The sequence below is a fragment of the Chrysochloris asiatica genome, unplaced genomic scaffold (assembly GCF_000296735.1).
Source record: "Chrysochloris asiatica unplaced genomic scaffold, ChrAsi1.0 scaffold00046, whole genome shotgun sequence".
NCBI lineage: Eukaryota > Metazoa > Chordata > Mammalia > Afrosoricida > Chrysochloridae > Chrysochloris > Chrysochloris asiatica.
This window is the reverse complement of record NW_006408564.1, coordinates 15,218,513-15,243,482: the sequence shown is the minus strand read 5'-3', so window position 1 is coordinate 15,243,482 and position 24,970 is coordinate 15,218,513. Positions and strand designations below refer to the sequence as shown.

At 41.7% G+C, this 24,970-nt stretch overlaps 1 protein-coding gene across 1 annotated transcript in view; it reads left to right on the top strand.

Annotated features, from left to right (window-relative positions):
• CADPS (Ca++-dependent secretion activator) overlaps window positions 1–24,970 on the top strand; it is a 755,300-nt gene that overhangs the window by 347,480 nt on the left and 382,850 nt on the right. Inside the window, exon 5 of the mRNA XM_006862100.1 lies at window positions 16,523–16,603. Coding sequence (XP_006862162.1) covers window positions 16,523–16,603 — 81 coding nt within the window. The remainder of the gene's footprint in view (window positions 1–16,522; window positions 16,604–24,970) is intronic.

Here is a 24,970-nt window from a genome sequence, read left to right as displayed (position 1 = left end):
CCTCGGAAACCCTGGGCAGGGTCACTATGAGTTGGAGCCGACTCCACAGCACATAACAACAACACAATACCTAATGTGGCACTGTAGGATCAGCAATGGACTACTAACCACAAGGTCAGTGGTTCAAACCTACTAGCTGTTCCTCAGAAACCCTGTGCAGGGTCGCCATAAATCAGAACTGACTCGATGGCACTTAGCAACAATCATTGAACAAAATACTCATGAGCTACCTGTTCTGTGACAGGCATTGTGTTCTGAGCCTTGAGCGGCAGATAAACACAGAACTTGCCTTCTATGAGTTCACGGTCCACATAAGAGCTGACAATCGGACCACTGTTGAGAAATTGTTAAGGTCAGCCACTGTTTTTCATGTTCTATCTCTTAATTGTCACAATGACCACTTCATGTAGGTATTCTTTTCCTATTAATCCTGCTTTTTTAATGATAAAATGAGGCTCAAAGAGATTAAAGTAAGATCCCAAAGAGGTGGTAGAACCAGAATACAAACTCAGTGTTGCCTGCATCCAGGATAACTGTCTGGATTGTTTCCAAAATAAAACAAAGTAAAAGGTTGTTTTGGGGAAAAAAATAGTGAAGTGTTGCACAAATACAAATAATTACTTATATTGCTATGGTCTTTGAAATTTGCTTTTATTAATTTCTGAATTTTGGTCTAAGCAGTCAATTTGATAGAAATCAAGCACTTATTCAAAACAAACCATAGGTGATTTTATTCTCTAGAGACTTTGGTGTGAATATCATCAAATAAGATACTTTTTTTGTATGCTGTTGACTAATCATGATATTTTGGCAGCATCAGGAGTGGTGTACAGTCATTTATAAATGGCACAAGTAATATGTTCAATAGAGAATCCAGAGAATAACCAGTGATGTCAAAAATATTTCTAAGTACTAGTAAAATTCAGTGTCTGCTAAAATGCACACTCTTTATTTAAAGAGGAAGTAAACTTTATTTTCCAAATACTGATAATGTCATATAAAAGTTACTCACAAGGTCAAAGTGAAATTGAGTTTTTTGCTTCTTCAATCACGGCTTCAGAGAAAGGGAAAGTGTGTGTGTGTGTGTGTGCGTGTGTGTGTGTGTGTGTGTGTCTAAGAGAGAGACCACAAACCCTAGAAGATTTTTAGAGCTGTAAATCATAAGCTGCCCTTGTCAATTAAAATTGAGGAGCGACAGTAACATTTCCAGGATACATGAGAGCTGTCACATGCACCGCTGTTTCCTTAGAGCAGCATGTCACAAATAAAAGACATTCTTAATTTCCAGTCCCAGGCTGATCATTACACAAGTACCTGGTAGAAATTGGGTCTATTCATAAGTCTACCCACATCTATCATTATTTCATTTTGCCTGCCCTGAAGACTGTCTGCCATGGTGTTACCATTGTTCAAAGCCAAAAATATTTATAAAGGGTGGGTTTCACCTTGATTAAGATCTGTCAAAGGAACAGTTAGCTCCTGGTAACCAATCCATAACCAAGTAGATACATTTTTTAAATGATTTATTTTTAAAGTATTTGTGGCAAGTAGAGAAGTCGTATTTAAAAAGACTAAGGCCCCACATTCTACTACAGAGAAAAAGAAATAACTGACTGAAAGAAAACCCAATTCTATAAACCAGGGGTGAGTTAGGTCTGGCCCAGGGGTGTAAAATGACTGCAAAATCATTCGATCTAGACCTGTCCAGGGAATTGTAGCTGCAGCCACCATCTTCTTGTTGTTAAGTACCGTGGAGTCGGTTCCAACTCATAGCAACACTGCACAGGGTTTCCGAGGCTGTAAATCTACAGGAGCAGAACATCTCATCTTTCTTCCACGGAACGGCTAGAAGTTTTGAACTGCTGACCTTGTGGTTGGCAGCCAGACTCATAACCACTACGCTACCAGAGCTCCTTAGCCATCACATTAGGGGTGAGTTAACTAAATGTATGACGAAATATGTTGTTGTTAAGTGCCATCGAGTCAGTTCCGATCCATAGCGACCCTGTATAGGGCTTCTGAGGAGTAGTTGGTGAAGCTCAAACTGACTTTTCAGCCCAGTTCATTAACCCACAGAGCCACACCAGGATATAGCAGGCTAATTTTTAAGCTGTTAATTTTGTATGGTCCATGAATGATATTATAAATATCAAAATGCCCCTTGGCAGAAAAAAAAAGGATTCCATCCCTGATGTTATAAACAAACCTACGGTCATTGAATTGATTCCTTCGCACAGTAACTCCATAAGAAACTGCAGAACCACTGCTTTGGATTTCTGAGACGGTTAGTCTTTGCGGGAGCAGACAACATCATCTTTCTTCCATGGAGCAGCTGGTGAATTTGAACCATTGAAGTTATAGTTCAACGCTTAATCCACTAAGCCACCAAAGCTCCTTAATTACATAAATATAAACAATACTTATTAAATGCTTCCTGCTTTAAAATATACTGTATTGTGTACTACAGATGAGAAGAAGTTATCGGTTGTTGTCTACTCTAACACAAGGGACCGTTTTTACCTTATTGATTGAAATATATTGATGCCTGCTTTGTGCCTAGGGTCATATTCAGCAAGTTGAAAGTGGTTCTTATTGTTGTTAAGTGCTGTCCAATCAACTCTGACCCATTGTGACCCTGTATAGTGTTTCCAAGGAGCAGCTGGTGAGCTTGAACCACTGACCTAGCAGTTCAAATGACTTTGCTGTCTGACTCATTAGCCCACAGTGCTACACCAGGGAGATTCAAAAGCGGTAGAAGTATTGTAATATTCCAGAAGTTGGAGTCAATAATTACAAATCAGTTATGTTTTTGTTAGGTGCGATCGAGTAGAATCGGCATCAACTCATAGTGACATTATGCACAGCAAAACGAAACGCTGCCTGATCCTGGGCCAACCTCACTGCCATTGCCACACGTGAGCCCACTGATACTACAACTCTGCCAATTCATCTTGCTGGGGGTCTTCCTCTTTTTCTCTGACCCTCAACCCTACCAAACATGATATCCTTCTCCAGTGACTGGTCCCTCCTGACAATACGTCCAAAGTATGAGAGACAAAGTTGGGCCATCTTGGCCCCAAGGAGCCTCTGGCTGCACTTCTTCCAACACAGATCTGTTGGTTCTTTTGGCAGCCCATGGTACTTTCAATATTCTCCTCCAACATCATAACTCAAAAGCATCAATTCTTCTACGGTCTTCCTTATTCACTGTCCAGCTTTCGCATGCATATGAGGTTATTGAAAATACCATGGCTTGGGTCAGGCACACCTTAGTCTTAAAGCTGACATCTTTGCTCTTCAACATTTTAAAAAGGTCTTGTGCAGCAGATTTGTCTAATGCAATATGTCATTTCAATTCTTGACTGCTACTTCCATGAGTGTTAATGGTTGATCCAAGAAGAATGAAGTCTTTGACAACTTCAATCTTTTCTCCATTGATAAAAATGTTGTGTATTGGTACAGTGGTGAGGATTTTAGTTTTCTTGACGTTGAGATGCAATCCATACCAAGGCAGTGCTCTTTGATTTTCATGATTAAATGTTTTAAGTCCTCTTTACTTTCAACAAGCAAGGTTGTACCATCTGCATAGCACAGTTTGTTCATGAGTTTTCCTCCAATTCTGATGCCATGCTTTTTCTTCTTATAACCCAGCTTCTCAGATTATTTGCTCAGCATACAGGTTGAGTAAGTATGGTGAAAGAATACAACCCTGTCACACATCTTTCTTAATTTTAAACCATTCGGTGTTCCCATGTTCTGTTCTAACAACTTGCGTCTTGGTCCATGTACAGATTCCTCATGAGCACAATCAAGTGTTGAGGAATACTCATACTTCGCAATGTTGCCCATAGTTTGTCATGATCCACACAATCAAAAGCCTTTGTGTAGTCAATAAAGCATAGGTAAACATCTTTCTGATATTTTCTGCTTTCAGCCAAGATCCATCAGACATCAGCAATGATATCCGTCATTCCACGGCCTCTTCTGAATCCAACTTGAACCTCTGGGAGTTCTCGGTCAATGTATGCTTATAGCCGTTTCTGTATTACCTTCAGTAAAACTTTACTCGCATGGGGTATCAAAGATATTGTCCAATGATTTCTGTATTCCGTTGGGTCACCTCTCTTAGGAATGGGGACAAATACAGATCTCTTCCAATCAGGTGGCCAGATAGTTGTCTTCCAAATTTCTTGGCAGAGATGAGTGACGGCCTCCTGTACTGCCTCACTTTCTATCTAACCTTTAATAAGGATCTTGGATAAGTGTCATAGATAATGGAGAGCTGTTGACTGTCTTAAGCAGATGGGTGATATGAGCAAATTCACATTGCAAAATGATGAGCCGGCCATAATGGTGAGCAGGAATTGGATCCTTGCTCCTCAAAGTGTGGTTTGCAGCACCAGAATTACCCAAGAGCTTGTGAGATGAGCAGAGTCTTGAGCTCATCTCACTAGTGAACCAAAGATCTCCTGAGAAGTAGCCTAGGAAACTGTGTTTTAGTAAGTTTTCTGGGTGATTCTTATATGCACCAAAGTTGAGGATCTGCTGGATTTTCACAGAGGTTCTCTATCAATATCAGGTGTTGTAAATACCTGGGTAGTTAGGTGTAATAATAATCATACTGTTACCTAGGCTCCAAACCAAAATGTATGATTTAGTTAGTTGGGGGTGCAGTGTGGACATCAGGGTTGTAGGATCAGTGCTGTAGAGTTAGCACTGAACTTTGAGCCACAAGGTCGGCAGTTCAAACCCTAGGAAACCTTATACAGGGTCACTGTGAGTTGGAACCAAATCCAAGACACTTAACAACAAGAGGCGCAGCAGGAGTGATAACTGCTTGTTATATTAGCAGAAAGCAAGAGAGGATGCAGTGATCTGTAGTCCAGGATGGAGACCGTGGTAGCCTGGTATTGAAGTGGATAAACCAAATGAATGGACTAAATAGATAGTTAGGAGGTAGAACAGGGTGACTGGGTGGATATGGAAACTGAATCAGAAGGGTTACATAACTTGACCAACATCACACAGCTAGAAAGAGACAGACCAGGTTGGTCTTCTGAACCTTCGTTTCATAAAACCACCTGCTTTCCTATATCTTGGGTCTCAGCTGCTGCACTCTCACAAGAGGGACAATGCCCACTTCCTTCTTTGAGTGGCTTCATTCCCCTGTGACTTGAGGATGGTGCATGTAAATTGGACTATCTCCCCAGCCCCAGCTGTGAGAGTCATTAAGATGAAACATTAAAAAATGCATTTGTGTGTTCCAGGCTAGATAAAACTATGATCTCTAGCCTTCATGGTCCTAAATTATAGACTTGACTTTGTGAACCCTCATCGTATTAGAGGCAGCACGCTAAGTGCTTTATGAATAACGTCTACTTTCATTCTCATAAGGAGTGCCGGATGTCTGAGTTGTTACTATTAGGACTCCCTCTTTGCAGATGAGGCAGCAGAAAGAGTGCAGTATATTGCCCAGGGCCATAGAGTTTACTACACGGCAAAACAAAGACTTGAGTCCAAATCTGACCTTGTCCAGACCCTGTGTCCCTGACCTCTCTGCTCTGGATGCAAAGGGACTTGGAAGGCACTTCACACCCAGAAAACTGGGCTGGTTTGCAATGCCTCTAAAAACGAGCTGAGTAACTCAGGGCTGGAGCTATCAAGGAGGGCTTCCTGAAGAAAGTACATCTGACGCCAGACCCTAAATGATATGTCAGATTGGAAATGGTAGAAAAGAGAAGGAGGGGAGGTCATTCCAGGACAGAGGTGGGAATGGGGAAAAAATAGTTGAGAACTTCAGGCTCATAAAAGAATGGATTGGGGTATTTTTGTATATTTATTTGCTGCTTGCTCAGAGAATCACTGCATTTAGAACTCATGTGTTATATTTACTGCATTGCCAGAAACCAGCAAAGACATAAAGCTGGTGACTCAAACGCAGACGCTGTTCTCACTGGCTGGCAAACCCGGAGAGCTAAACCCTGCATTTTACAATCAAGGACAAGAGCAGCTTTCAGAATGGAGACTCTGACCTCCTCAGGGTGTTTTCTTGCAGAGGAAATAAGGCATACTGAAAAAAGGCACAAGGGAGCCTAAAACCCAAGTGAAGACGAGCAGCCCTGGAGGGCAAGGCTGCAGATTTCTTCAGAGATTCTCACTTCCCAACAATAATAACAGTAATAAGAAGTTGGGAGTCCTGGTGTGGTGCTGTGAGTTAAGGCATTGGACTGCAAAGTCTATTTGAACTGCAAGGTCCGTGGTTTAAGCTCACCAGTTGCTCTTGGAAACCCTATACAGGGTCACTATGGTTCTCAATAAACTCAATGGCGCTAAACAACAACAATAAGAAGTTAACTTACAATGTATCAAACCCCTACTGTTTGAGAACTACCATTATTCATTTATTACCATCGTTTATGATCATTGCAATATTATGATTGCCTTACAGTATTCTATTATAATCATAACAATGATTCTTATTGCAAGAACCATTAAAGTTGTTGATTATTGTAATTGCTACTACATCATCACAGTCGTTCTCTAAGGTTATTAATTTAGAGATAACAGACACTCAGCGAGGTTGAGTACCCTTGGTACTGGTCACACAATGAGTATGTGATAGAGTCAGGGTTTGATCTCAGAGTAATCTGATTTTAAAATCTGTGCTTTTTTGCCTAAGTGCTGCTGCCTTTGTGCAGGATCACACATCTCTAGAACAGTTGGCAAACTATTTAACCTTTGGAAATCTGGTCTTTTACCTGAAGAAAAGTGGGGGATCAAGAGAGTTGCAGGGGGAAGGTAAGACTCAGAGAGGTCAAATAACTTGCCCAAGTTTACTCAGCTTTAAAGTGGAAAAATTAAGATTTCAACCTGGAGCAGAGACGGAACTGGGCTGTGGGGTGGGGGATAGCTGCTGGCCACAGTTCAGGGCTCAGAGGTAGACAAAAAAGAGCGAGTTTACAAGAGAAAGGAGGAAAGGAATTTGGAGGCAGAACCGAACATCGAATGAAGTAATTCATCTATAGTCCAAATCTCAGTAAGTTGTTGAAACAGGAGCCCAGCCATCCTCATCCCCTGGCTGAAAACTGGCAGAACTGTGGCTGTAAATTTCCAGACTGCAGTGAACCAGGAAGGCAGGCATTCATTTGCTGGAGCAGTTTGTCTCCAAAGGAGGATAAAAAATGTGGGATGTTGGGGAACAGAGATAGGAGTGCTTTATGGAGACAAGCCTCCGCTCCTTCCACCCCAGCCTCCTCTGCAGTGGCTCTTGGCAGCCTCCATCCCAGTCACAGGTCCATGGAATTCAAGTAGTGAAGAAACAAGATGAACAGATGGACAAAGCCCAAGTCAGTGCCGTGCCTTGCACTGTAGGTGCTTATTTGTCTATCTGTATAGTTCCCCAAAGCCCAGAATTAAGAAAGCTTTATTAGGAATGTGAATAGTTACAGAAGAACAAAATTCAGTCTTCATCTGATTCTTCAGAGAATGGCAATTCCTGGGCCACAGTCCTAAGCAGCAAGATATAGCCAACTGGAAGTTAGAAGATTGGGAATTTGACCCCATACTATGGGCAGATTCTTTCCATCTCTCGATTTGAGATTCATTTGACAGATATTTTTGCAGGACACTGCAGTGAGCAAAATTATACTTATCTCTGTCTGTGGAGCTTACAGTCTCATAAGGGAGAGGGATAAAGATACAGCAATCACATGACTACCTGAAAACAGCCCTTGTGCTAAGTATTAATAAAGGAGAGGTGCACAATTCCAAGAGAGCATGTGTACAGAGGAACTCCAAGCCTGGAGAGGCAGAGACGAGCACGCTGCAAAGCTGTAGGATGAAGGAGGCAAAGGAGTTACCAGTGGTGGTGGAGGGGATCCAGGAGGCAAGAAAGCAGCATGAGCAGAGCCCCTGGAAAGGTGAAAGCAAACGGTTCCAAAGGACTGGGCAGAGCACACTGAGGGATGCTGAGGTTAGAGATGGAACTGGAGAGCTCACTACAGATTAAACTGCCAGCTTCACATTTACTGGATCATCATTAAAACTCCTTCCAACCACACTCTGGGTCATTTTCACTTTTGTCCTGAGGCTAAATGTGGTCCATGGAGTTTAAGGCTGAGCACCACCTATTTTCCCAGAAAGCAGAGCAATAATTCAAATCACACATACAGTAATCTGCCTCTTTCTGTTGATTTGTTTTGCACCTTTAAGTCAGGTTTTGACTTTGCTTGATTGAAGGTAGCCTCGTGGCAGTAGAAATGATGACTTTGGTAGAGTCCAGAGTTGCACCTCTCTCCACATCCTCATAGCAGATGAGCACCAGAGAATTCTGGGAAGGCTGTTATACAAGGTTGCTCCCAGGCAAGCTGTGAAGGTCACTTTCCCAGGGGCTCTAAGGATAATGAGGAGACTGCACACTTAGGCCCTGTGAGGGATTTCTCCCTCACCTAAGAGGTCAGATGGGGCTTTTGCAGGTGGGTCCCTTTCCCAGATGGGTTCCCTTTTTACAGAGATGTAAAACTTTTGCATAATGGAGTTGTTTCCTACCCCAACCTACACACTCCACAACCGAATTCCATGGATTTAAAAAAAGTAAAGGTGTAGGCGAATTCCTTAGGTTTAGCATAGCCCAGAATGTGTCTGGGATGGTCAAGTGCATTGCAAACACAGTCAGAAAAGTTTGGGAATTGGGGGCCAGAGAGGTACTCTTGCTGGAGGATTCCTTAGTGACTCTCAATTGCAAAAATGTTTGGTGAACTTCCAGGAAATTTTTTTCTGGAAAAAAATCTCCAGAAGCAGAGTTTCCCAGACTTATTTAAGCACAGGACCCTTGCAGGACTCATGTTACCCAGATTATACTTTTGAGTCATGCTAGTCTAGGCTCTTCAGAGAATCCTGGAATAGAATAATAGTTTAGAACCCCAAGGTCGGCAATTCAAACCCACCAGCTGTTTCTCAGAAACCCTACCCAGGGTCACTATGAATTGGAACCAACTCAATAGCACTAAACAACAGTAGACTAGGCTTTTCCAAGAATCTCAGAATACCGTAATAGTTCAGAGTCTGTCATTTCTCAGCTAAAAGGGCTGAGGCCTGATAGTTGGTAACTTGGGTGCCAGATCTCACAGCTCAGCACCAGTTGAGGACTAGACACTGGCTCTTGGCATATGTTCTGAGGTTCCTTTCGCCTACTACCCATTCCTCTCATAAATCACCCAAGATAGGGAGGGAAGTCAATGTCCCATGAGTACCCAGTCTAAAAATAGTGATGATTCCAGGAACTGTGTACTGAGGACCTTCTATGTCCTGGCACCATTCTCTGTACTCTGCCTGCATATCATGCATATGGGAAGGAAGGTAACAGTATTAGTTTCCTTGGGTTGCCATAGCAAAGTACCACAAAGTGGGTGACTTACCACAAGAGAAATGTATTCTCTCTCATATCTGGAGTCCTGAAGTTTGAAAACAAGGCATCAGCAGGGCCATCCTCCCTTCAAAGCCTCTAGGATTGAACCATGCCTTGTCTTTTCTAGTGTCTGGCAGCCCCCAGGCATTCCTTGGATTGTGGCCACATCACTCCAGTCTTTGCTGTTTCCTTCCTCTGTGTATCTAGGTGTTTTCTCATCTTCTTATAAAGACACCAGTCACCTTGGGTTAAAGGCCCAGTATGACCACATCTTTACTAATTACATCTGCGAAGTTCCATTTCCACAGTCTGAGGTTCCCTGAGTCCAGCCCTGTGCTAGTTTTACAGGTGAAGAAACTGAAGCTTGGAGAGTTCCAAGTAATTTCTTCAATTGCTTTTAGTGAGGAATTTACAAAGCTAAGATTTGGGTCAAACTTGGCCCGACTTCCCGTGCACACCACCCCACATTGTTGCATTCAGTCCTTCTAGTAGCTGGGTAAGATGAAAAGTGTTCCCATTTTGCAGTTCAGGAAACTGAGGCACAGAGAGGTGAAGAGACTTGTCAAGGTCACCCAACTGGGGAGTCAGATTGTTGTTGTTTCTGACTCATAGTGACCCTGTATAGGGTTTCCAAGGAGCAGCTAGTGGGTTTGAACTGCTGACCTTGTGGTTCGTAATCCATCGCTGATGCTACAGCACCACACCAGTAAAGTAAGATAGGTAGGCACAAACTCTTATCCTCTTGAGTCTGATTTGTGTCCTTCCCTGAGACTACATTTCTCCAGACAGTAACTTTGGTCTGAGTTCTTGTCTCTGCATTGACTGAGCCACCTCAGCCCAAAAGCTGGAAGCAGTCTAAACTGTGGGGTGGCCTTAGTTTCCTGCTTCCATCACTTTAAAAGAAAAGTCCAAGGAAATATTCCTTTTGTTTGGCAGATAAGCCAAAACAACTACATTGCCTCTGCTTGACCTCTACTAATGCAAGGATGATTCGCCTCATTAAGCAAAGGACCTTCCTGCTCACGTACATTTCTTAACCCTAATGAGCTGTTGGTGGGAAAGGTTTACCCAGGGATTGGTTCTCCAGTATACAAAAGACCAGCATGGCAAACAGAATCTGTTTCCATGGAAGCTCACTATATGCCTTTTTCTTTCCGGCACTTGAAAAGGTAATTACTTGATTTCTCTTTATATTTTTGGATCTCATACCACAGGGCTGTCAAGCTCTTCAGTCGTGGATGTCCTTCTCTCTCATGCCAGGCTATTTTAGGGAATTTGGGCTGCGTTTCCATTTCCATCCTCCTGTCAAGAGACCTTCAGATCACTCCTGCTAATTAAAGTCTAACAGAGCAAAGGGATGCGACCCCAGAGAAAACGGGAGATGCTGAGAAGCCAGGATGTCTCAGAAAGATGAGATCCTACCCTATTACTGCACAGATTGTCACATCAAGGCCCTGCATCCAGACCAGGAAGGGACACTGTCCCATCTGGTACTTCTTATCTGAGCCTTCGACGCCCCATTGTGGCCCATGTCAGAAATGCAGCCACCATGAGCTGCTCTAATCACAACACAAATAACAGCAGCCACCTGGTAGCGTAGTGGTTACGAATTGGGCTGCCAACCTTAAGGTCAGCGGTTCGAAACTACCAGCCGCTCCGTGGGAGAAAGATGAGGCTTTCTACTCCCATAAAAATTTACACCCTCGGAAACCCTGTACAGGGTTGCTATGGGTCGGAACCGACTCGACAGCACTTAACAAAAACAACAACAACAACCATTTCCTGAGGGCTTGACTATTTGCCCTCAGTGCTGCAGAAGAAAGAGCTGGCAATCCACTTGCATAAGATTACAGCCACTGAAAATCCTAGGGAGGGCTATTCTACTCTGAAACATGTGGGGTTGCCATGAACCATAATCTACTCAGTGACTTGTTTTGGATTTTGCTTCCTGTCAGGCACTTTGCTCAGCGTTGTATGTCTTACCTGCGTTAATTCTCATAGCAACCTTCAGTAGGGTTATCCTAAGTTTTAGATAACCAGACCTAAACACTGGAGTCCTGGTGCGGTGCTGTGGGTTATGCACAGGACTGCTAACTGCAATGTCAGTGCTTCAAGCATACCTGCCACTCCTTAGAAAAACTGCACAGAGTCTCTATGAAATAACTCAATGGCACTTAATAGTAACAATGTACAGACCTAAACCCAAGAAGATCGGATAACTTGCTAAAGAACCCACAGCTCCTAAATGGCAGAGTCAGGGTAAGAGCGTCCCCATTGCTATAATTTCTTAAGGCGGGTGCTGATACAACTAAGGCCTCCCCAGAAGAAATCCGTCAGTCATACCAGGTGACTGAGACAGTCTCTGTTTCTCCACCTCCTGATGCTAGCTTTATGTGCCAAATTGATCAATGTCCCTAAGGATCAAAAGTGAGGATACTGAGTTAGCTGACTGTCAGGATAATTCGAAAACAAAACAAAAGGGCACTTAAGCAGGGAGCCAACATCACACAGGGCAAAAGAACTCTGGTTTGAGGCCCATAGGCTCACTTTTCAAATGCGTCTTTTCCAAAAGTGTGAACTGGGGCATATTCCTCAGTCTTATCAACACTCAGTTTTCTCATCTGTAAAATGGGGATAAAATCCTACCCAATGTGGCACTGTGGGTTAAAGCACTGGGCCACAAGGTTGGTTTGAACCACAAGGTCGGTGGTTCGGGCTCATCAGCCACTCCTTGGAAACCCTATGTAGAGTTGTTGTGGGTTAGAACCTACTCGATGGCATTTAACAACAACAACAACAAACTTGTTTGGTGGTGGTGGTTATGTGCCATGGAGTCGATTCTGACTCATAGTGACACTGCATAGGGTTTCCGAGGTTGTAAATCTTTACCGGAGCAGAAAGCCTCATCATTGTCCCTCGGAACAGCTGATAGTATCGAACTGCTGACCTTGAGGTTAACCCTCTGACTGTTACCCACTGTGCTACCAGAGCCAGCGGTATTTCCTAATCTGCTCTAGAGAATGTTTGCTTTCAGTGGAGAAACTGAGTAAAAGACAAATGTAGTCAATTTGGCTTATTTACTCTAGAACTTCTTGGAGTCTTGATTATGCTAATACATACTACAAACTCTCCAGAAGAGGATCCCATCCTGATGTCAGAACTCTGTTTTCTAGGGACAATGCCCAGTAACATCATCTGTTTGGGGGTGGGGAGGCATTTAGAAAACACTGTTAAATAAAGGATGCGTGTAAATAAAGGGTACTTTGAAGCATCAATAGATACTATTTCTTTCCCCTTTGCACCCTAATTGTTCAAATGGTCACATTGGTTCTTGCTAGACTGAGCTCCTTGGAGGCAAGTATTGGATCTGTCCATGGAAGAAAGATAAAGGAGATCTGGTAGCATAGTGGCTATGAATTGGGCTGCTATCCTCAGGGTCAGCAGTTCTAAACTACCAGCTGCTCTACGGGAGAAAGATCAGGCTTTCTACTCCCGTAAAGATTTACACCCTCGGAAACCCTGTACAGGGTCGCTATGGGTCGAAACCGACTCGACGGCACTTAACAACAACAACAACAACAAAGATTTACAGCTTCGGAAACCCTGTTCAGGGTCGCTATGAGTCAGAACCAACTCCATGGCTGACTGGTCTATACTTTCCCCTCTTTCATTTTAACCTGCACCTTATCTTCTGACAGAATTCCCAGTGTTAGCCTCTGAGCAAATTACTTCGCTATTTCTCAGCGAAGCAATCAAATGTTTTATTTGTATACGTATTATGAACAAAACATTTCTGAGTGTTCCTAATGGGTTTGCACCTGGATCTGAAGAACTCTTATGCTTCAAAGGGATAGAAGAACAGCAGCTCAGTGGAGCTTACAAAAGCACTAAGGAGACCAGGTTTCCCATATGGGTCCATGAGCATGCAGTCATCGGACAGACTTCTGGTCAGCAAGCGGTATGATTCTTGTGACATTTCCTTAGAATAAGATTTTCCAACTGGCGTCTCATGGACATTATGTAAGAACTAAAATTTTAGACTAAATAATTAAGTCTGGCAAAAATCTGGATAGATTTCCTTATTGCATAACTTTTCAGATGGTGTATTTTGACACAGCATCCCACAAATTTATCTGACCTTGGAACCCTTTCTTTTGGAGAATCTAATAAGACTGTTCAGAATAACACCTTTTAGGAACAAACACTTGAGAATATACAGTTAAGTTAAATGTGCAACCCAGTCTTCATAATCTATGGCATAGATTATGTTCCCCATAACTGCTGGGGAGCTACTTCATACCCATTAGGCTGGCTAATAAATTTTTTTTAAAGAAAGAAAAGAACAAGTGTTGGTGAGGATACAGAGAAATCTGAACTCTCATTTAGTGCTGGCACCATGTGAAATGGTACAATCTGCTGTGGAAAATAGTTTGGCAGTTCATCAAAACATGAGCCAGGGATTCCAGCCCTGGGTATAATCCCACAGTAGCTAAAAGGTCAAACTAACCCAGGTTTCCATCAACAGATAAATGGATAAACAAAATGTGCGCTATCCAAACAATGGAATATTATTCAGCCATAAAGAGAAATGAAGTCCTGAGACATAGTATGGATGAAGTGTGAAAATATGAAGTCAGACACACAAAGGGACAAATATTGTAAGACCCCACTTACATTAGAATAGGCATGTGTATACAGACAGACAGCAGATTAATGGTTCCTGGGCCTGGGGATAGAGGGTTATGGGGACTTACTGCTTCATGGGCACAGAGTTTCTTAAGCGAAGAAAAAGTTTTAGAAATAAATAGTATAGTGATGCTTGCACAATGGCTTTATATATACTTAGTATCACTGGATTGTATACTTAAGATGGTCAAAATGGCAAATTTTACATGACATAAATATTACATTTAAAATTTAAAAGGACACTGTCAAAAGAAGAAGATAGAGCAAAACTGAGTCTTGAATTGAATGTTGTTGTTATTGTTAAGTGCTGTAGAGTTGGTACTGACTCATAGCAACCTTGTATACGGTTTCTGAGTAGTGGCTAGTGAATCTGAACCGCCAACGTTGAGGTTCAAACCAACCTTGCCGTCAAGTGCTTATCCTACAGCACCATACCAGGACTCCCTGAAATGAATAGTGTGATAAAAATTCACACCATAAAGAAAACAGTTGGATTTTTATGTGCTTTATAAAATGTAAACAGAGTAGACTTATCATAATGCTTCAAAAATTTTCTAGTTTTTATTGTTCACATCATATTAAAAACAACTTATTTCTTACAACTTTTCATGATATAGCTAAGAGCAGCTAAGAGTCTTTTTTTTTTTTTAAGTATTGAGATGATTTTGTATCAGCTTTAGGTTTCTGAATAAAATAGCTTTTAGGAGACAAGAGACTTCAAAAATTGACATATTTCTTAAGCTACATTTTTGTTGTGAGCACATATTTAAAAGAAGGCTCAATCTATTTGAATGCCACAGTTTCCTACTTATTAAACCTTTCTGTGACAAAATTAATCATTAAGTATAAAAGATTAATTACTAAAAGATGGTAAAGTGGAGGGTCACAGAAAAAGAGGAAGACCCCCAATGAGATGAATTGGCCAAGTGGCAGCATCGATGGACTCAAGTGTGGCAACTGTAGTGAGGTTGGCCCAGGATCGGGCAGTGTTTTGTTCTGCTGTGCATAGGGTCACTATGAGTTGGTACTGACTCGATGGCACCTAACAACAACAATAACAACAACAACTAAAAGATGGCAAATTCAATTATAATTTAAAGGATAACACTAGGATTGCTTGGAAATAAGAGAATTTCCATTCAAGGAGCTGCATTCTTCAAACTGCAATACATCACATGTTTTTGTAAATAAAGTTTTATTAGAATACAGCCATGCTCATTCATCTATAAAATGTCTATGGCTGCTTTCATGGAACCCTGGTAGCATAGTGGGTTATGAGTTGAACTGCTAACCACAAGTTCCGGAGTACAAATCTATTCACTGCTCCTTGGGATAAAGATGAGCCTTTCTGCTTCTGTAAAGATTTGTAGCTTCGGAACCGACTCAACAGCACACAACCACCACCACCATGGTTGTTTTCACACACAGTGTAAGAGCTCAGTCATGGCAACAGAGACCTTATGGTCCCCAAGCCTAAAATATTGATTTGGCCCTTTGCAGAAATATCCACCAGTTCTTGTCATAGAGCCATAGAAAGTTAGAATTGAAATGTAAGGAGATTACATAATCTGCTCCTTCATTCCATAGATATGAAAACTGAAACCAAAGAAGTTAGGGTTTTGTCCGGGCCTACATATGCTTGGTTGTTCTGATCCTTATATCCTAATGACTTTAATCATCAGGGAAGACAAGAATAGAGTTCAGTTTAAGTATCAGCACCAACTAAGAAACAGCTCGCTGGAGTGCCAGTTGAGAAGGTCTTCAGGCTCAATGAGAAGGAATGAAATGGCTGAATATTTAATCTTCCATAGGCAGCAGAATATGTGCCACAAGAGCGATAGATCCCTGGGTGGTGTGAACAGTTAACATACTTTCCTGATAACAGAAAAGTTGCAGTTTTGAATGTACCTCAGAAGACTGGCCTGCCAATCCACTTCTGAAAAATTAACCATCAAAACCCCTATAGAGCTCAATTCTACTGTAGTGTACATACAGGGTCACCACGAGTCAGCAACGACTTAACAGTGACTGGTTTTTTATGTGCTCTGGCTGTGTGCTAAACCTGCTCCATACATTTCTAATTGTTTTATTCCCATCTCCTTCCTTGTATGCCTGCTCTGTAAGCATTTTTTTTCCCCACTGTACCAAAAAGAGGCATTGCATTAGAAACCCTCATTAGAAGCACTGCTGTCTAGCAGTTCAGAAATGATTGATGAGTCTTCTGTAAGTTCATTCAAGTGTCTCTTCTAGCAACTGCCTACCACATCATGCTGTGTCTGGGAGAATTTAACTTGTATTTCACACAAACTGGGTTTGTTTGGTATAACCACCCTAACTTACGGCACATCGAGGTAAAATGTATCAAAGGGAGGTATTGGGGAAGGGTTGTGACCCATTCTGAAAGTTCCCACGTTTGTGTTTTTTATGCAGCTGGACAATCCAGATGAGCAAGCAGCCCAGATCAGACGAGAGCTGGATGGACGTCTCCAAATGGCAGACCAAATAGCCAGGGTAAGGAAACTTCTTCAGGGACATTTGCTGGGGGACCAGGCAGGTGTCTCACACAGGAGACACTCTGATTATTAAGGGCCTTCTAAAAATAAAAGTTTAAGTGCTCAGCTACTAACTGATAGGTTGGCAACTCAAATCCACCTAGAGGTAACTAAGAAAAAACACCGTACAATCTACTTCTGGAAGATCATCGCCAACATATAGGGTCATAAACGAATCATAAATGAATCTACAGCAACTGGCTTGGTTATTTCATTGGAAGAGAAATTTAAGAAGCATAGAGGAGGGAGACCACCACTTTCCTGGTGGGCCCCTAAGCCCTTTCTGTCCATTCAAGCTGTCTCAGAGATACCACATGTATTTTCTGTGAGTCCTGGTGGGGCGCTGTGGGTTAATGCGCCAGACTGCAACGCCGTTTGTTTCTATTATTGACCTCACCTCCCACAAATTTCCCTCCAGAAACCCCCAGTGCAGCTATCAAGACTGTGTCCTCCAGGTGTATCAAGCCTCTCTCTGTATCTTTGTACCTACTGGTACAACCCACTGGAATGGACTTTCTTTTCTCTTCCATTTGGAAAACTTCAGTATCTGTCTTAAAACAGTTAGCTCTTCCCACCTCTGTGGCCTATTCAAGACTCCATATAGACCTTTATTATAGCATTTAATTGAATGGTAATTGTTTGTTTTTGTGTCTGAGTCTCCCAGTAGATGTGATTTCTCTAGAGATGAATTATGTTTTATTGTGGATGACTACAGCTTTGTTAAATTATAACACAACTATTATCATTGGAGTCCAGGTGCGACGCTATGGGATAAAGCAGTGGACCACTAGCTTCTTGGGAACCCTATACAGGGTCGCTATGAGTCAGAACTGACTCAATGGCACTTAACAACAACAACATTATTATTATTATTATTGCTGTTGCTACTGTTTGCGTTATTATTATCACTGGTAGCAATGCTGGCAGTTTTTATTGAGTGCTGACCCTGTGTCAAGCCTGCTATATGTTTTTCATGCACCATCTTATTCAGTCCTCAAAATAGCCCTATGATTTTTAGCTACTACTCTTGTTTTAAGGAGCCCTGGTAACATAGTAGATTGCATGCTAGACAAGGTTAGCTCTTCAAATCTACCAGCCATTAACACAGGAGAAAGATGAGGTTTTCTGCTCCCGTAAAGATTTACAGCCTCAGAAACCCTATACAGGGTCGCTATGAGTTGGAACTGACTCGGTGGTACATCACCATACTACTCTTGCTTTAGAGATGAGCAAACCCAGACTGAGCAGGAGAGCCACAAGTTAAGAGGTTCAGTGGATCCTAAACTCATGTCTATCTAAATGGTAAGTCTGGGGCTAGGATGAAACACTCAGGGGCAAAATAAAAGTCACAATGATGAATAAAAATCCATGATCAAAATTATTAATGAAGACACGATCTTACTGGTACATATGGTAGTCCCTGGCCATGTGTATATGTGAGGGTAGGGGACTGGCTGGTGACTGGGAGGATGGGCAAGTGGTATCATTTAGCATTCAACCTTCTCTTTCTAGCAAGAACCATCTCAAGACTTGGAAGTGAAACTGAAGAGGGAGTCCAAGAAACATGAAAATTCCTCTGTTTGTACCAAGCAATTTCATTGAAATGTTTTGCATTTTGTTTTTGGACACCTTCAAAGTTTTTGGTTAAGTCAGTCTGGTGTCTAAAAATAGTATGCAATTATGGATTTGGCTAAAGGTAGAGAAAAAGGCTCTTACGTTTTCAAATTCTGCTGAATGTGGGAGTAAACATCAATAAGGCTTTGGAATTTACTTCACCTGCAAAACTCACTGTCTCCTCTGGGCAGATTAAAAAAAAAAAAATTAAATGGAGGTCATTCAGTCCATTCCCCTGCCCACAGGCAGCCTGTGCATGCCCAACAGTAAGTGCTCAGTCACTGCATTTCAACTAAAAAAAACCCCAACCACACATGCATTCTTCAAAAGCAAACTCATGACACTTTTATTTCAGTTGTTTAATTCACTTTGAAGTTTAATATGATAATTTAGAAAACCAGCATTAGACTAACTTTAATTTTCAAAAAGACTAAATTAACAACTACTGTACACATTACATATTCTTATACCAAGGAGGATATTATTGATAATTTAAAAGTAAGTTTTGGGGGGTTAAAGAAATAGGCAAATGAAGTGAATCTTAACTATTCGTCACAGAAAATATAGAATAGTTTCAAAACAGATGAAAGGTCCCCAAATATTCAGGAGATTGTGGATTTCTGTGAGCTATCTGCCCAGTGTAATCTTCTTTTCTTCTCTCCTCCTGCAATGTCCTTACATGCCAACAGTGCCCTTACCATAGTTTATTATTACTATTGTTATTGTTAAGTGCTGTCGAGTCGGTTCCAATTCACCAACCCTGTATAGGGTTTCCAAAGAGTGGCTGGTGAATTTGAACCACCAACCTTGCAGTTCAAAATGACCCTGTAGTCCAGTGCATTATCTTGCAGCACCACACCAGGACTCCTTTGGCATTTCTAATTGGTCCAAAAGTGAGTGCTTCACCCAATCTGAACCAATCACAGTTCCGCAGCCTAGGTTGAACACAAATGCTTGGTCCAGGAATAAATGTATGATGCGAGTTAAACCAATGAATCCCTTACCTGAGACATATGGACGGGGACCAGCAAGACTACACCTTCCCAGTGATAGAAAGTTATCTTCAGGCATTCTTCCATGTAGGAATAAGAAGATGTAAGGATAAAGCCAACACAGAGAAAGAAGCAGAGACAGGGAATACAATGGTTCCAGTTATTTCTTGAACCCCAGTCTTAGAATTGCTTTTCCTTCACTTTAGTTGTTTTCAAAGAAAAATAAATTCTTCCTTTGCCTAAACCAGCCTAATTAATACTGTGGGAAATATCTCATTCACTAAAAATTGAATATCAAGATCTCAGATATTGGCTATTTCATGAGGAAATATTGAAACAAAGCCTCTCTGTTTATCTTCTTTTAGCATGCCCTGATTTTTTCTATTTCCAACATCACAGTGAATTTTAGTCAGAGTGTGCAATTCAGTGCATATGGCTGAACGTCAACTCCTGTAAATATCATAACCAGAAATTCCTGGATATAGATGTCAGCCATTATGCATAATTCACTCTGCTCTCTGAATTAAAAGATTAGTGGAACACTTCTGACGGCATGTAAGAGGCAGCAGCTCAAGGAAGCTTATGCAGAAGAGGGGATTGATGCTAGGGGTCAAGGAGTGTCTCACAGTATCCATGGGCTAAGTGCAACCAGAACCAAGGAAATAACTGGAAATCAGGGGCTTCAAACAGGTCAGAATCTTCTCTCCATCTCAGTTCTCTGAGGATACCAATCATTATTTGTTGGGCTTTTTGGGTTTTTTTTCTGCAAAACAGAGTCCTTTGCTTTCCAAATGGTAACTGTGGCTGTTCTGTCACACTGCAGCTCTGTGTGTGTTTGATACAGTCAAATAGTAGTCCTGGTGTGGCGTTGTAGGATAAACCCAAGGTGGTTGGTTCAAACCCACCAACTGCTCTTCAGAAACCCTCCACAGGGTCGCTATGAGTCAGAACCAACTTGATGGCACTTACCAAAAAGTAGGGCATCGTTCATTCAGTCAGCCTCAGTGCCTGTCGCCCTCTCTCACTGCTTCCCTTCTCTTACTAACCAGGTTCTTTGAAGTCAACTCCGACTTATGCTGGTTCCATGTGTGTCAGAGTAGAACTGTGCTCCATAGAGGTTTCTATGACTGATGGTACATAACCATCAGATGGTACATAACCATCTTCCTAAGCACCTCTGCATGGACTTGAATCACTAATCTTTGAGTTAACAGCCTAGTGCATTCAACATTTGTACCAACCAGAAATTCCCCTTTTCTCACTATACTCATCAAATTTACAATTCCAAGAGTTAGGCCTCAGATTGGTTGAACTTGGCTTAAAAGCCAACCATTGGTGCAAACAACTAACCCACTGTGTAAAGCTGAGCTCAAACCCAGATCCTCTAATTCCAACTTCCATGTTTTTCTTTTGAATAGTAAGATTGGAGACAAGCATATATAACAAGACTGAACTTCCTGTCTCTCGCCAATCTTGTCCCCATTCTGTTTGCGCCTTCAGGAAATTACTTTCTCTCTTCCACAAAAATGTGCCATGATTTTCCTTCTACTTATCCAGAAGCCCAAATAAAGCAGCAGCTTCAGGCAGAACTGATTCCCAGTATTCAGAAGCATATCTATGGATTTCTTCCTTGGAGTCTATAGGGACCCTGGGCATTCTGTCTATAGCCTTCTCATCATCACATGCATCCACTGAAGTGCACATTTATGTCCTCTCTTCCTAGGAGAGAAGGAAGGCAAGAGCAAGGTGTCTTTCCCCCAGACTGCAATCTATCACTTCTATCACACCAACAGCCCACAAGTCAACAGACAGAAACAGTGGCATGAGCCCTCGCTGTTAATATCAGACTTTCTGTCTTAAAAGTTCCAGGAAGAAATCTGAATGCAATTTTTTTTTTTAATTTGGTAAAAAAAAGACTTCTTAATCCCTGTTCAGTTTCCTCAAATCCTCTCATGTTGACTTCAAAGTGCCCTCAAATTTCACCCAGGAATTAAGTCTAAGTTATTTAAACTCTGTGATCAGAAGTTGACATTGAAACTTAAACAGGCAAAGTGTGGTGTTAATACTGCTGTGATATTTGCCAGTTCTTTTGGCCACATTGTAGGGTAAAATTCCAAGAGTTTCGAGCTCATTGTATAAGACCAAGAATACTGGTTTTGTATTATAAGTAGCAGAAGTGTGAAAGGGTGAAACCATTGATTTGTCAAGGTGTTATAAAAATGTGGAATTTTCTTGTAGCCCACAATTTTATTCAGAAAAAAAATACCATCTCATACCATGGCACTGTTACAAACATCAATGAAAATATGTTCCCAGGAAAGCAATAGTATCCAAATATTTCCCTAATAGAAAAGTTCTGATCTACAAAGTTGCAGCAGGTACATTGACAGGGAACTGCTAATAATTCAAGTCAGATTCCGAAGAGAACATGGAACAAGGGATATCATGTCTGATGTCAGATGTATCTTGGCTGAAATCAGAGAACACCAGAAAGATGTTTGTCTGTATTTTGTTGACAATTCAAAGCCATTCAACTGTGTGGATCACACAAAAAATATGGATACACTTGCAAAGAATGAGAATTCAAGAACACTTAATTGTTCGTGAGGAGGCTGTACATAGACTAAGGGGCAGTCATTCAAACAGAACAAAGGAATACTAAATGTTTTAAAATCAGGAAAGGTGTTCATGAGGGTTGTATCTTTCATCATACTTATTAAATTGGTGTACTGAGTAAATAATCCAAGAAGTGAAATTAAATGAAGAAGAATGCAGCATCAAGATTGAAGGAAGACCCAACCCCTCCATACACAGAGTAGACAGGGATGGGCAACTTGGACATTGGCTACTCAAAATGGGGGGGGGGGGTGGGGGCGGGCGACTACAAAAGCAAGAAGTAACTGGCTTACAATCTTTCAAGAGGAAATCTAGATCCAGAGGGTGTGGAGGAGGGTAGAATCTCCACTGACTAGTATCCAATCTGTCTAGGCGAGGCTGATGAAAGGAAATGCAGATAGGTCTCTTATGATACAATAGTGAATACTTGTTATCAGGACTGATTGTGAGGGTTGGAAATGTAAAGGTAGACATTTTTTAGCAAGGAGAGGAGTAATTAACTCTGCAGTCTAGGAGCAGAGGTTCCTGGGACCATCAAGGGAGAAGAGCAGAGAGCGGGACCCTACCTACTCAGAGAAGCAGTGATGCCAGAGATGGAGGCTGAGACGGTGACCTAGAGAGATGGAGGGGCTGGGGACTTCAGACCCAGAGAGGGAGAGGGGCTGTGTGCTGACAACCGGAGCGGAGCAGGGAGAAGGGCGGGGCAGGCTTGCAGGGTATACCCTGTGGTTGGTTGATGATGCATGGAGGGGATTGTAACCATGGCAATGAAATGACATAAGATAGGATGAATGTAAAACTTATGTTCTCCCATGTAAACTATCACATAATTCACAATAAAACATTATTTTAAAAACAAGATTAAAGGAAGACTCGTTGACAGCATGACATATGCAGATGATACAACCTTGTTTGCTGGAAGTGAAGAGGACTTGAAACACTTACTAATGAAGATCAAAGACTATAGACTTCAGTGTAACTTACCACGTCAACATAAAACAAAAATCCTAACAACCGGGCCAGTTGCATCATGATAAAAGGAGAACATAGTAAAGTTGTCAAGGATTGCATTTTACTTGGCTACACAATCAACGCCCATGGAAGCAGCAGTCAAGAAATCAAATGCTGTATTGAATTGAGCAAATCTGTTGCAAAAGACACCTTTAAAGTGTTAAAAAGTAACAGTGTCACTCTGAGAACTAAGGTACGCTTGACTCAAGCCATGGTATTTACATTGTCTCATATGCATGTGGAAGTTAGACAGTGAGTAAGGATGGCTGGAGAAGAATCAACACATTAAAATTATAATATTGGCAAAAATATCTGCCAGAGCAGGGAGGAAATCTGTGTTGGCAGAAGTACAGCCAGAATGTTCCTTAGGACATTCTCACAGACTTCTCTTAGACTTTGGACAACTTATCAGGAGGGACCAGTCCATGAAGACAAGCATCATGAATTGAATTGACACAGTGGCTGCAACCGTGGGCTCAAGCATAGCAATGATTGTGGATATGGCTCAGGACAAGACAGTGTTGAGTTCTTTTGTGCATAGGGTTCCTATGAATAGGAACAGATTCAACAGCACCTATCAGCAACAACGTACATCACCAAAAATCAGATCAAAATGGAATCCTGTCTTACCAGTTGTTGTTGTCATTGCTGCCATGGAATCGGTTCCGACTCATAGTGACATTGTATAGAGTATCCGAAGAGTGGCTGGTGAGTTTGAACCACCAACCTTGCAGTTCAAACTAACCTTGAAGTTGAGTGCTTTTCCTACTGCACCATACAAGGACTCCTTTCTTACCAGAAAAGGATGCTAATCCCCATATTCCAAATGAATTGTGTTGCACTTTTATTTACTTTCACCACAAAGTAGCAGAATCCAAGCAGAGAGTAGGAATTTTATTCAGTTTGTTCCTTGAGAGAATGTGTATAGAAAGCATCTCCATGACTTCCCTCTTTGCCTGATAGTAAAACCCAGGGATATCTGTGATCAAGGGAAAACCTTAATGCCAGTGAGGTTCTTTGAAGTACATTCAAGTGAAGAGAGGTCCTTCACCTCTCTGAATTTCAGTTTCCATATTCAAAATGAGAATACTAGGATTGTTATTAGCCCAATTCATAAACACTGAGGAAGAAAGACCAAACCATTCAAAGAAGAGTTTAAAGAAGCTGATTCAGGAAACTGTAACTAAAACCTTCGCCTTCTAACATCTGCAGCACTGATTTTGACAAACTACTACCAAGACCTTTGTTCTCTTCTGTAATATGCCTGCCCCTCCCATTGCTTCTTTCTCTTTATCCAATGTCTACCATCATTTGGTCCACATTGACTGAGTCATAATGGAATGGTTATTGGTGTGAAAGGCCCCATTGTCATCAGAACTGCATAGTAAGGTCATGTATATAAGGTACAGCACCCTGAAAGGCACCATAGCAGGCTCTCTCCACCTTGGCATCGTTGGCATTTGGGGATGTATGGTTCTGCTATATTGTACAGTAACTAAGAACATAGACTCTGGAGCCAGTCTGCTGGGATCCAAACTTGACTCAACCAACTATTGATATAACGTCTGTGCCTTGATTTTTCTTATTTCTGGGGATAAATAATAGCATCTACCTCAATGAGATTTGGGGAAGATTGTTGTTGTTGATAGGTACCATCAAGTTAGTTCCCACTCATAGCGATCCCATGTACAACAGAATGAAATAATGCCCGGTCGTACGCTATCTTCACAAGTGTTGTTATGTTTGAGCCCATTGTTGCTGGCATTGTATCAGTCCATACTATTAGGGATTTTGCTCTTTTTCATTGACCTCCACTTTGCCAAGCATGATGTCCTTCTCCAGTGACTGGTCCCTCCTGATAGTATCTGCAAAGTATGACAGGCAAAGTCTCACCATCCTGGCTTCTAAGAAGCAATATGACTGTACTCCCCCAAGGCAGATTTGTTTGCTCTTCTGGCAGTTTATGGTATTTTCAATATTCTTCTCCAACACCACAGTTCAAATACCTCAGGTCTTTAACTGTCTTCCTTATTCACTGTCCAACTTTCACATACATGTGAGGTGATTGAAAATACCATGGCTTGGGTCAGGTG